Source organism: Acipenser ruthenus, chromosome 7 (assembly GCF_902713425.1).
Source record: "Acipenser ruthenus chromosome 7, fAciRut3.2 maternal haplotype, whole genome shotgun sequence".
In the NCBI taxonomy this organism is placed as follows: Eukaryota; Metazoa; Chordata; class Actinopteri; order Acipenseriformes; family Acipenseridae; genus Acipenser; species Acipenser ruthenus.
In genome coordinates this window covers 18,944,864-18,955,960 of record NC_081195.1, presented here as the reverse complement: position 1 = coordinate 18,955,960, position 11,097 = coordinate 18,944,864, and the positions used below count along the sequence as shown (strand labels likewise).

General features: G+C 34.8%; 1 protein-coding gene across 2 annotated transcripts in view; it reads left to right on the top strand.

Moving 5' to 3' along the window:
• The window catches only part of LOC117415697 (solute carrier family 25 member 16-like), a 46,142-nt gene that overhangs the window by 24,708 nt on the left and 10,337 nt on the right, over positions 1-11,097 (top strand). Inside the window, exons 1-7 of one of the 2 annotated variants that reach the window (XM_034026355.3) lie at positions 2,064-2,397; positions 3,160-3,292; positions 4,049-4,141; positions 5,774-5,907; positions 7,854-7,917; positions 9,538-9,659; positions 10,968-11,034. In XM_034026355.3, the coding sequence (XP_033882246.3) occupies positions 3,196-3,292; positions 4,049-4,141; positions 5,774-5,907; positions 7,854-7,917; positions 9,538-9,659; positions 10,968-11,034 (577 nt within the window). In that variant the 5' untranslated portion in view covers positions 2,064-2,397; positions 3,160-3,195. Of the gene's footprint in view, positions 1-2,063; positions 2,398-3,159; positions 3,293-4,048; positions 4,142-5,773; positions 5,908-7,853; positions 7,918-9,537; positions 9,660-10,967; positions 11,035-11,097 lie in introns of those variants that run through there. The other variant, XM_034026356.3, reaches the window with a different exon arrangement.

The following is an 11,097-nucleotide window of genomic DNA, read 5'->3' as shown; positions in this document are numbered from 1 at the left end:
CAGGAGGAGGAAGGGCTTAGAGCAGGTACAGTGAAAGGGGAGGAGGAAGGGCTGAGAGCAGGTAAGGTGACAAAAAGGGAAATGGTGAGCAAAGACCCTCTAAAACCAGTTTGAGTACAGGGAGCCAGGTGAGTCCACACACAAATACTGCAGCATGTAATCCATATTTTTTTATTCAGTGAAGTTAGAGATTGGAAGAAGCTAAAGGGACAAGGTCCAGCATATGGTTCAAAGGAGCCTATTAAACAAAAAATATATATAAACGGAAAAAAAGGGAATGCTTTGGATTATAGAGCAATTGCAAATGCAATTCATGAGGTTAAATGTGAACTAGAGACAGTTTCTGAATAGAAACCACTTTTGGTTGCATCAGATTTACGCCATTGTAAATGTTTGTGGGCTTTAATATGGAGTGGAGAGATTAAAACAGGCAAAGTTTGCCTATGGAGCATACATACTGCCTGTTTCTGAAAAATCTAATGATTGTAACTAAATAAAAGGGGAGTGAAATGTGAACTAGAGAGTTTCTGAATAGAAAACACTTTTGGTTGCATCAGATTTACATCACTGTACATGTTGCTGGGCTTTAGCATGGAGCGGGGAGCTGAAAACAGGCAAAGTTCGCTATTGCAGCACACATACTGCCCATTTCTGAAAAATCGATTAATATCTCTGTTTTTTAGTTAGTAAAACCCCAGAAAGAGAACCCCAGTTCCTTTAGCTTAAACAGTCTTTACTGTGAAAATATTGGAAGTGTTGCCTAAACCCCCAAAGTTAGCAAGAAACTGGTGGTGTTCCGGGCAAACAGATGATAGTAGCTGTGGACTTTACATGTGCTTATTTTCTAAACATTTGTTATTTAGAGGAAACCATCTTGTTCAGTGCGCTGAGAAAATGAAGGAAACAATATTATTTTAATTATAAACTCACGATGTTACAGTTTTTGCTCCTGAAATACTAGAATATGAGTAACATACACCCCCTCCATGATTATTAACAACACATTAAATCATGGATGAAGTCTGCAGTCTGTGACCTCACATACGGGTTTGCATTCCATTGTTAATATCTGACTCATTGTATTTGTTTTTTTAGGCCTTTTCCAATTCCAAGGCCTGCCGGACCAAGAGGAAGACAGGAATGCCCTCTTGTAGATTGACCTTTGCACCAAGATGGTCTTGTATTCTCTGGCCTGGAATAACTCACATTGTGTTTCATCTGCTTATATATAATGTTGTTTTAAAATGATTTCATTCTTGATGAGCGTTCCCTGACACATTATTTTATTTAGTTATGTATGTAGAATGCCCTGGGAAGGGGGCAGTTCCCAGTCCCGGACTTCTGGAGATTCCCTCCTCCCCCCACTCACTGTGGAACAAATGTGTAGTGTTAAGCAAACACACATTTTTATTTACAATTAAAACATATTTTAAATGTTGTAACTTGTCTTGACTCATTATGTAAAAATGTATGGTTTTAGCTATTCACTAACAGTATAAAAGGTGGTGTATTTTCTACAGTGACATAACAGTGATACAACCCATATTATTTCATTACATTTCATCGCCCTTTTATTCAGTTACAAAACTTACATTTTTTCAGAAATGGGCAGTCTGTGTGCTGCATAGGTGAATTTATATATATATATATATATATATATATATATATATATATATATATATATATATATATATATATAAACATTATTTCTCTATTCCCCCTATGTCTCTAGTACACATTTCATCCCCCTTTTATTGAGTTACAATCCTTAGATTTTTCAGAAATTGCCGCTATGTATGCTCCATTAGTTTTTTGTATTTTAAACACATTTTATTCAGGGAGTTATTTGTCATATATATTTTTTTTAAATGTAATTATTTTGATTATTTTTTAGCAGATGAGAAAGTATATATATATAAAAAAAAATGTATACAATCATATACCTAAGTATTTGTATGTATTTTACTGTTAACAATTGCTTTCCACAAGGGCTTTTATTTTTAAGTTAATGTGCGCTGCTCTTACCGGAAGTTGCTTATTGTTGCCAACTACTTTTGCTTGCTTCACACAGCCTTGTGCGACGAGGACCGCGTACAGAAAACTGACTGCTCTGTTTACAATACAATACGACTTAGAAAACAGTGCAAAGCAAAATATTTCGTATGGAATGATAACAAAAATAATGTGTCGATTTAAAGAGCGGCTATCCGCTAGGTACCGGATATGACTGTATATGGTTGTCCATGAAATATTCAGGGAACAGAAGGATCTTCACGTTGTGTAACATCAGACAACTGACATTGCTTTTTTTAAATGAAATACTTGGAGCTTGTTGCACAAGCACTGAAACTGTGAAGTTGTGAGCAATTTATTGGTTCGGAGGATTATCTGTGACAGGTATATATTTTGAATTTCTAAAATGCTGGCGGTGGTGAATTAACAAACGTCAGGAAGAATTGACAGTTGTTGCTAATTATATACGCACATTAAAATATTGTCTATGTGAGTGTTTTTGTATTTTTTGGTTGTCGTTTTTCAAGTTAGGGCTTTTTATTTTTCTCGATTGAAATGACCTGTCAGCACCGTGGCTGTGCCTAGTTTTAGCTTAATGTAACACAAGCCGATTTAGTTATGTCGTTTCTCTCTGAAATTTGTTTAAAAAACAAACAAAAAAAAAAAAACTATAGTTTTAATTACTGCTTTTCGCAATTATTTGTTGTATCCTGCCTGATAATGAAATATAAGTGGCGGGGCCAGTGTTACAGTAATCGTGTTCCATGGAGAACAAATGACCTTGGTGCTTCAGGTACCTTTCTGGAGCCCTGGAATTAAAATCGTCTCGACCTGTGCACTTTACAAATGTGGTATAACTAACTAGCGCCTTTCTGCAGCAGTTACCATATATATTGAAACAAAAACAACAAAAAAAAAGCTATTTTGAAAACATACCTCAACATGTGCAACGCCGATTTGCAACTATTTCCGTATCTGCTTAATGCCAGGTGTTTTATCATTTTTAAAACATGTATAGGGATCTTAAAAAACGGAACAAGTTAAATCAGTTATGAGCTACTGTTGTCATTTTCAAAGTGCACAACCTCCCTTTGCTTGGCTGATATGTGTGTTTTAATTTTTTTTTTCTTTTTTTGTATACGTAAGATATGGGACAGTCTATGATTTAACCTCGAATTCAGCATGGCTACAGAAGTATCAGTTTCCAGCACCGCTTCCCCTGGACTGCCAGCACCAGCTCGTAAAGAATATTACTGGCTTCGCTCTTTTGTATCGGGAGGTAAGGAAAGCATGTTTTGATTCTAAAGAAATCATATTTTAATGACACTAGGCCTAATTCAACAGTACTAAAATGTTAAACTGGTGTCCTGTAATGTTTATGACCACCAGCTCTGCTACTGTGAACAAAAGCATTACAAACCAGATTGAAGAATGCAGCTCAAAGAGCTATTGTGTGAACTATTATCTACATAGGTCTAAAATGTGCAGTTATTTAAAGAACAGACATAGTTGCATGCATTTTCATTTTAAATCATGATATCTGGTACTACACTAGGTTAAGAAGCAGTATCAGTTGCCATGCCTTACTCTCAGGAAGTCTGTTAAACCGCTTTACTTTCTAAGTCATTTCACCTCAGCAATGTCTTCCTGGTCAAAGTGTATTACTGGCTGAAAGCAAGTCAGTTAAAAGGGAAGCAGCCAGTTGGTTAATGACAGGAATGAAGATGTTAAGGACATAGACAATTTCAATTTCCAGCTGAAATGACCAAGGGAGTGCAAGCATGGCTTTCAAGTTCTAGATTTCTATAATCTAGTGTAGTGCCACATTTCAGGTTTTAAAATCAAATTACATGCTTACTGTAATATGTGCTTCTGTAACTGCACATTTGAGACCAGTAAAGTGAATGGAAGTACACAAGAAGTAGCATTTATGAAATTATTTTGTTAGCTACAACCACGTTAATTGTATAAAATCTAAACGTTTATGATCGTACATGTAACAGTTTTGTATGTGTGTTCTGCATGTTTTGTACAGGTGTTGCAGGATGTTGTGCCAAGACAACCATTGCACCTTTGGACAGAGTGAAGATTTTATTACAGGCTCATAATCCCCACTATAAAGATTTAGGTAAGCACATTTCTTTATGGCATGATAAACATTTCTGAATGCATTTATAACAGACAATACTTGTTAACAAAGAATCTTTTAACTGTCATTGATAAAACATGTAGGGCTATTTATTTTGGTTTCTTGAAACTATTCATTATCCAAAAATAACTGCACACTTGTCCAAACTGATAACGCCATACTTAAAAGGCTAATAACTAGGGCCAGGGAAAATTCACTATACTTTTTCAAGAAATTCACGAATTTAAAAAAAATACATTTCATGGATTGTCACGGAAGTGCCATTTTATTTAAAAAAAAAAAAAAAAAAAAAAAAAAGTTTCTATTGTAAGTTGCCTAAAATTAATAGCGCATCAAAGAAAATCACAGTTTGAAACATTTTAACATTTAATGGTAGCTACTGAGTCAACATTTACATTGTAACATTTAAAACAATCTTTTAAAATGTAACAAACAAGGGTCATTTAAATGTGTTGGCTGAAAAAAGTAATAAGCAGACAAAACTGATTTAAAACAAAACAAGTTTGAGTGACAAATTCGGCAACATTGTCGATGTTTTTGAACATGTTTAATTTTAGCGTTATGCTGACTTTGAAAAACAAAATGTTATAAACAGGGTTAAGTGCAAGTGACAAAACCGAAACTTTGTGTTTTTCTTTACACACACTAAATTATATATGCACATACACACACCATGATAAATATAAGATCTTTTATTAGTCGTAGTTTTATTATTGTTGCAGACATTTCTATGTAGTTGTCTATGATTTCTACATGATAAAAGCTGGTGAAGAGCAATCGTGAATTTTCCGTGGCCCTACTAATAACCAAGCCTTTAAAAACAATGCATTTCTCTCATTAGTGCAACAACCTTGTCCCTTGTTGTTAAGCTTAATATATGTTTGTTATCCAGACTTTATTTTCTCAGGCACTTCCAGACTTAAAGAATGCATCACAATTGGATAAGTGATTCGCAGCTTTTATACCACTTGTGTTGCTTGATAACTTATTAGCTAAACATCATGTTTAGTCGTTTTAATGTTGCTTGTTTTCTGTTTACACTATAAAGAAAATTAGCAATGGATATAAACATTGAGTTGTGTAACATTTCTAGAGGCTCCATCAGTGAAACTTCCCATCAATTCGAAGCCTTGGCGGTTGCTAAGTTAGTTAAATGTAAAGGCTTTCTACAAAATAAACCACATTTAAATGAATTTAAGTACTTGTGGTACAAATAGGATAACTGGTTCCAGGCTATTATGTATGATATTTATCTAATTTGTTCCATCGTCGCTGACGTACCCTTGCTGCTGACATCGTTTATTAGATGAATATTGTTCCACATATCCTGAAATCCGCTATTGTCATTGTATTTGCAAACAGCTGTATATGGTATATGATAAACATGTATTCATTTTAAAAATTGATAAACAAATAGCAACTTGAATGTTGTTATAAGACTAGGATTTTGTTTGCTAATAAGCTATGATGAGTAGCGGGTTGATGTTTTGGCAGTGTGGTAGGTGCAGTAGCATTATTGTGGGGGGATTTCAGGGACCTCTGTATGCATGTTTCAGCAGTGATGCGAAGAAGGTTGATTGTTTTTTTTTAACACATTAAATTTTCTTGTAGGAGTTTTCGCCACTCTCCGCTCTGTTCCACAGAAGGAAGGCTACCTTGGTCTCTACAAAGGAAATGGAGCCATGATGGTTCGGATCTTCCCTTACGGAGCCATTCAGTTTATGGCATTTGACCAATACAAAAAGGTAGTTTCAGTCATTAACTTTTTTTAGTATAAACTTTAGGTTGACTTGAAGCAATTGTCTTGGGTTTGAGTCTAGTGAACTTGCACTCTACTGTGCTTAATATTGTCATTCTAGTATTTTAAACAGATTAACTGCCTAAGTAATGCTACTTTATTATAGTATTTATTAGTATAGAAAATGTCTGGGATTACTTAACACATTATTCATCTGTTGAGGTAGAAAGATGTACAGAACATTACAGGGGTTGGACAAAAAATAGAAAAACCTGCAATTTGTAGCTCATAATGCAGTTTTTTTTTTTTTTTTTTTTATGTTGTTTGGTTCAGCCTGTGTAATGTTCTTTATGTCTTTGTGGAGTAGCAGAGTGGCTGTGAGTGTGTGACAAATATTACTGGAGTTATTTTAGAGGGAGCAGCTTTATATTACATTGGTATGATGTTTCTAGTCATTCAGTTTATAATAGCAATTGCTCAGATACTGTACGTGACAGGGTAGCCGACGTGGTGACGTCAGGCCACAATGCAAGAAGTAAACAAGTGCAATGGCGTTTGCGCCGTTTTATTTTTAAATAACAAAAATAAATAAAATATTGAAACAAAAGCACTTGCTCACAGAGCAAAATAAAGGTTTTAAATAAAACAAAATAACAAACACAAAATACTGTGATCAGGCTGGGCAGTAGCCTTCAGTGATCGTACTTCTTTTTTTATTTAACACACCTCTCTCGCTCTCGCTCCTCCGAACACCCCACCCTGAACTGAGAGCGCTGCAGGTTTATATACCGTGGCTGAGGGGTTTAACTAGCTAGTAATTATTCTATTACCCCTCGGCCACAATCTGCACAAGTTTATGAATTACGTGTGACTGCCGGCTAGTTTAACAACGCACAAGCCGACAGCCACACATTACCACCAGGTTTTTTAAATGTGGATGGGGCTTCCCATCCATGCTATAAAACAATACAAAATACACGGCTTTGCCATCATATAAATAAATCATAACAATAAATCGTAATAATAACAATAATAATAATAATACAACAAAACAAATACAAAATAATAAATTGCACAGGAGCGGAGGGGTACCCTGTTCTAAAATAAGCAAATACATGTACAGGGCTCCTCGCCCTGTTACACTGTATTTATATTATTTTTTCATTAGTCTGTAATGTAAGAGCCAGCAACAGCTAATAATCAGCTAGTTTGGATCAAGTTAACTTTCATATTGCTGGCAATACATAGCTGTGATGGTGGCCCTTACTTCTATAAAGACACCATGGCTGATCTTAGTCTATGGCAGGCAACTAAAACTGAAGTAGCAGCTTCTGATGTGAAAAAGAAACTAAAGAACAGCAATTTGTGTGATTGCAATACAATAATTGGAAGCTTTTTACATTTTGAATTTTTAGCAACAGTTATTTAAGGACTGAATTGACTGAGTAAACATAGTTGGTTTATTTAAAAACATTCTAGAGATGTTTGAATAGCTCATGAGGTAAAGCTTTGTGAATAGGATTCACCATATGATTTGGTGGTGGTGATGGTGGTGGTGTGGGGGGGATCGATCCTGATTGAGGACCCCCACCCAATGAATCCATAGAAATGTGAAATTGTTTTTCTTAAAATCTGCCCCTTTTGATCTTTAACCCGAAATGTACAGAACGTTTGCTATATTTCGGTTAATTTTATTATTTTAAAATATTAAAAAGTTCAATCATTTTTATCAGCACAGACTGAATGTGACCACACAGTTAAAGTGCTCCCTCGGTATTTCGGTATTTAATAATTCACTAATTTGGTTAATCCACTGTAAAAATAGTAAGTCTTACGTTTTACTGTATAAGGGCTCCTCACTGTTTTCAATATTTCATGTTTTCTTGGTGTGTAATAAAGAGAGAGCACTGTACGTATAACAAATACATTTCAAATGTTATTCATTTTCAACAGTTACTGAGCAAAAAGTTAGGCATATCTGGACATGTTCACCGGTTAATGGCTGGATCTATGGCAGGTAAAACTTTTGTATTAAATTTCACAGAAAATCCGCTGCTTGCTGCATGTGCATGGTGAATGCAACTTTCACAACTTTTAGGACTGGACGCTTACCCTATTGTTTTATCCTCTTTTTATGATTAAGCATACTTATAAACTTCAAAATTGTAATTTTCTTTTATCTTGTGTCGCTTTCCCATTCCCTTCCAGGTTTATTGGATGATTGAAAATGCCACGATAAAGTATTTACACCCACCTAAACTCACATATTTCATAATCCCTTTATCTTCAACTCAAACAGCGTTATAGGCCCGGTCTTCCATTTTCTCAGTTGAAGGGAAACTGTATTTTGATTATTTTCAAGCCTCACAAATATCAGCATTTACAGCTTCAGCAAAACTTCCAGTTCATTGATTTGTGACTCACAATCTTTCTCCTCCATTCCTGAATCAATTAAAGATTACTCTTTTCTGTGACGCAGCATTGTGCAGGCAATTTCAATTTGAGTGAGAGAAGTAACAAAGGAAATTAGTATCTTAGGCAACAAGGGAAGATAACAAGGGTGCTCAGCGACAGACCTAGTAACTGGAAGCTTTGTTATAATCAAAATGCACATTATGTCCTGCATTCATGTGTGTAAAAGTAAGACTTATCCCACTGCGCTAATCATGTTAAAGGTAAGATTAGGAAGTGTGCTTGCTAGGAATAGATACTTTTAACCCTTTAACGCCCAATTATTTTTGGTTTCTCCAAGCAGGTTCTCAATTAAAAACCAACATATTCGGGTGGGATAAATGTCAGCACTGTAATAAATAACACCGGAGCAGTTCTGATCCCATGGCACCATTAACCCCTTTCTTTCACTTATATTCTCATTACAAGGAAGAACAAATAGGGTCACTTAACTGTGTTGCCCCCAAGTTAAACTACTGTGTTCTAATAAGGGTGCACTGTACTAGCCGGATCCCTTATAAAATATTACATTAGTAAAATCTAGTTTAAGAAGCATAGTGAAAACATGGTAAAGCATGGGTAAAAAAGTAAGTAAGGAAAAACCGTGTATAACGAAGACAGAGCTGATCTACAGTGGCTCTCAAAAGTATTCACCCCCCCTTGGACTTTTCCACATTTTATTGTGTTACAGCATGGAATCAAAATGGATTTAATTAGGAGTTTTTGCCACTGATCAACACAAAAAAGTCCATAATGTCAAAGTGAAAAATAAAATCTACAAATTGTTCTAAATTAATTACAAATACAAAACAGAAAATAATTGATTAAATCCATTTTGATTCCATGTTGTAACACAATAAAATGTGGGAAAAATGTGGTGAATACTTTTGAGAGCCACTGTACTGTAGGATAAACCTGATTGCTGTCACTCAGTTATTGCTGTAATATATTTCTACAAGGTAGAAATCAGCTCCCAAACTTGGGTAAAAGTAGACAAACCTATCAACAAATAAAACAAAATATTTCAGTAGTTGAAAAAATAATCACTCAGAATTATTGGAAAGATAAGGGAAGTAAATAAAACAAGAACATATCATTTGAATGTACTTCCTCGTGATCGATTCAGCGTTACAATATTATTGATTTCTGATATGTTTTTGCTTTGTTTTTTTCGCACTGGTTGTAGGAATCACAGCAGTCATTTGCACATACCCACTAGATGTCATTAGAGTGCGGCTTGCATTTCAAGTAAAAGGGCATCACAGATACACTGGGATTATCCACGCTTTCCAGACCATTTACAAAAGCGTAAGCATTCTAATGAACTGTGATAAAACTGTATTGTATGTATTCAGGTATAATGCTTTTCTAAAACCCATGAATGAAGAATTCACACTTCCAAGTACTGAAAGAAGCCTTAAAATAATCTGTACATTCAGTTACTATGCATTCATTTTAACTGTGAGAAATTAACCCTATGATTCAGTTTTAATTATGGCATCTTTGTAGCAGCTTTTAAAAAGTACCAAAAAACTAAAACTGCTACAAAAGAAGTGGCATCTTGTATTATGCTTTTTAAAATAATTCTAGGATTAATCAATGCACTGGTAAAAATGTCTGTTGAATTGGTTTCCATACGTTTTACCTTTCATTCACATTAATCCAAATTCTGTTCTTTTAAGGAGTGTTGTCACTCCTGATTTGCTTTATTAACATTATTAGAAATCAAGTGCTTCATTTGATTTTTTTAGGTGATATTTAAAATGCAACACTTTATCATAAAAATGCATACAAGATACACATTACCTTTGCTGTACCCTGTGTTGTCCACATCGCAGCAATATATTTTTCAGCATAATCCTGATATTTATATTTATGAATTTTGATAGTTTTATTTACACATCATAGGTAACTCAACTAGGGAATTATTTTTTTGTCAACTTTTACTCCGGAACGTTTGCCAGGAGAAAAATAATTATTTTTCTAAACATCACAGTGTATCCACTTCATGCAACAAAGCTGGCACTCTGATTTGAAATGGCATATTGTGGGAACAGAAAACTAGCACTGTTGTAGGAGTGAGCATGATCTGAATACAATGTAATGTTAAGTAGAAAAATGTTCGTTCTTCTGGCGAGCGCTCCCATGTAAATGTTAAGAAATGTATCGCCCAGTTGTATCGACCCATGATGTGTGATTAAAAAGATAACGCCAAGATTTTTTGTAAGTACTGCAGGAAGTTTAAAGGGGTTATAGCTAATTTAAATAATTACATACAACATACATCTTACACTTGTAGTTTTGAAAGAAGCACATGCTATAGGAAATAAAATATATGGCCCTATATTAAACGGGATAAAGTATGTTCTTTGGCTTTAAGCTTGTAAAGTTTCGTTTATAGGTCATGTCACTTCTTTCCTGTAAATAAGGGATGCAAACTAATAAATGTATTTTACCTAGCATGGTACCAGATAACCTTTATTTAAAAGACAATATATGCTTTCTTCAAAACTGCACAAGTGGGTGTGTGTGGGAAGTGCACAACAGGTATGTTTTATGTAACTGTTTCATTAGTTATAACCTCTTTAAGTGCATAATGACTTCATCTTTTTAAAGGAAGGAGGTGTCTCAGGATTTTATAGAGGTCTAATGCCTACCGTCATAGGAATGGCCCCTTATGCAGGTAATGTATCAATACAATTTGGCAACAGTGAGCTTTGGTTAGCTGCAAAAAGCTGAAGCCTCT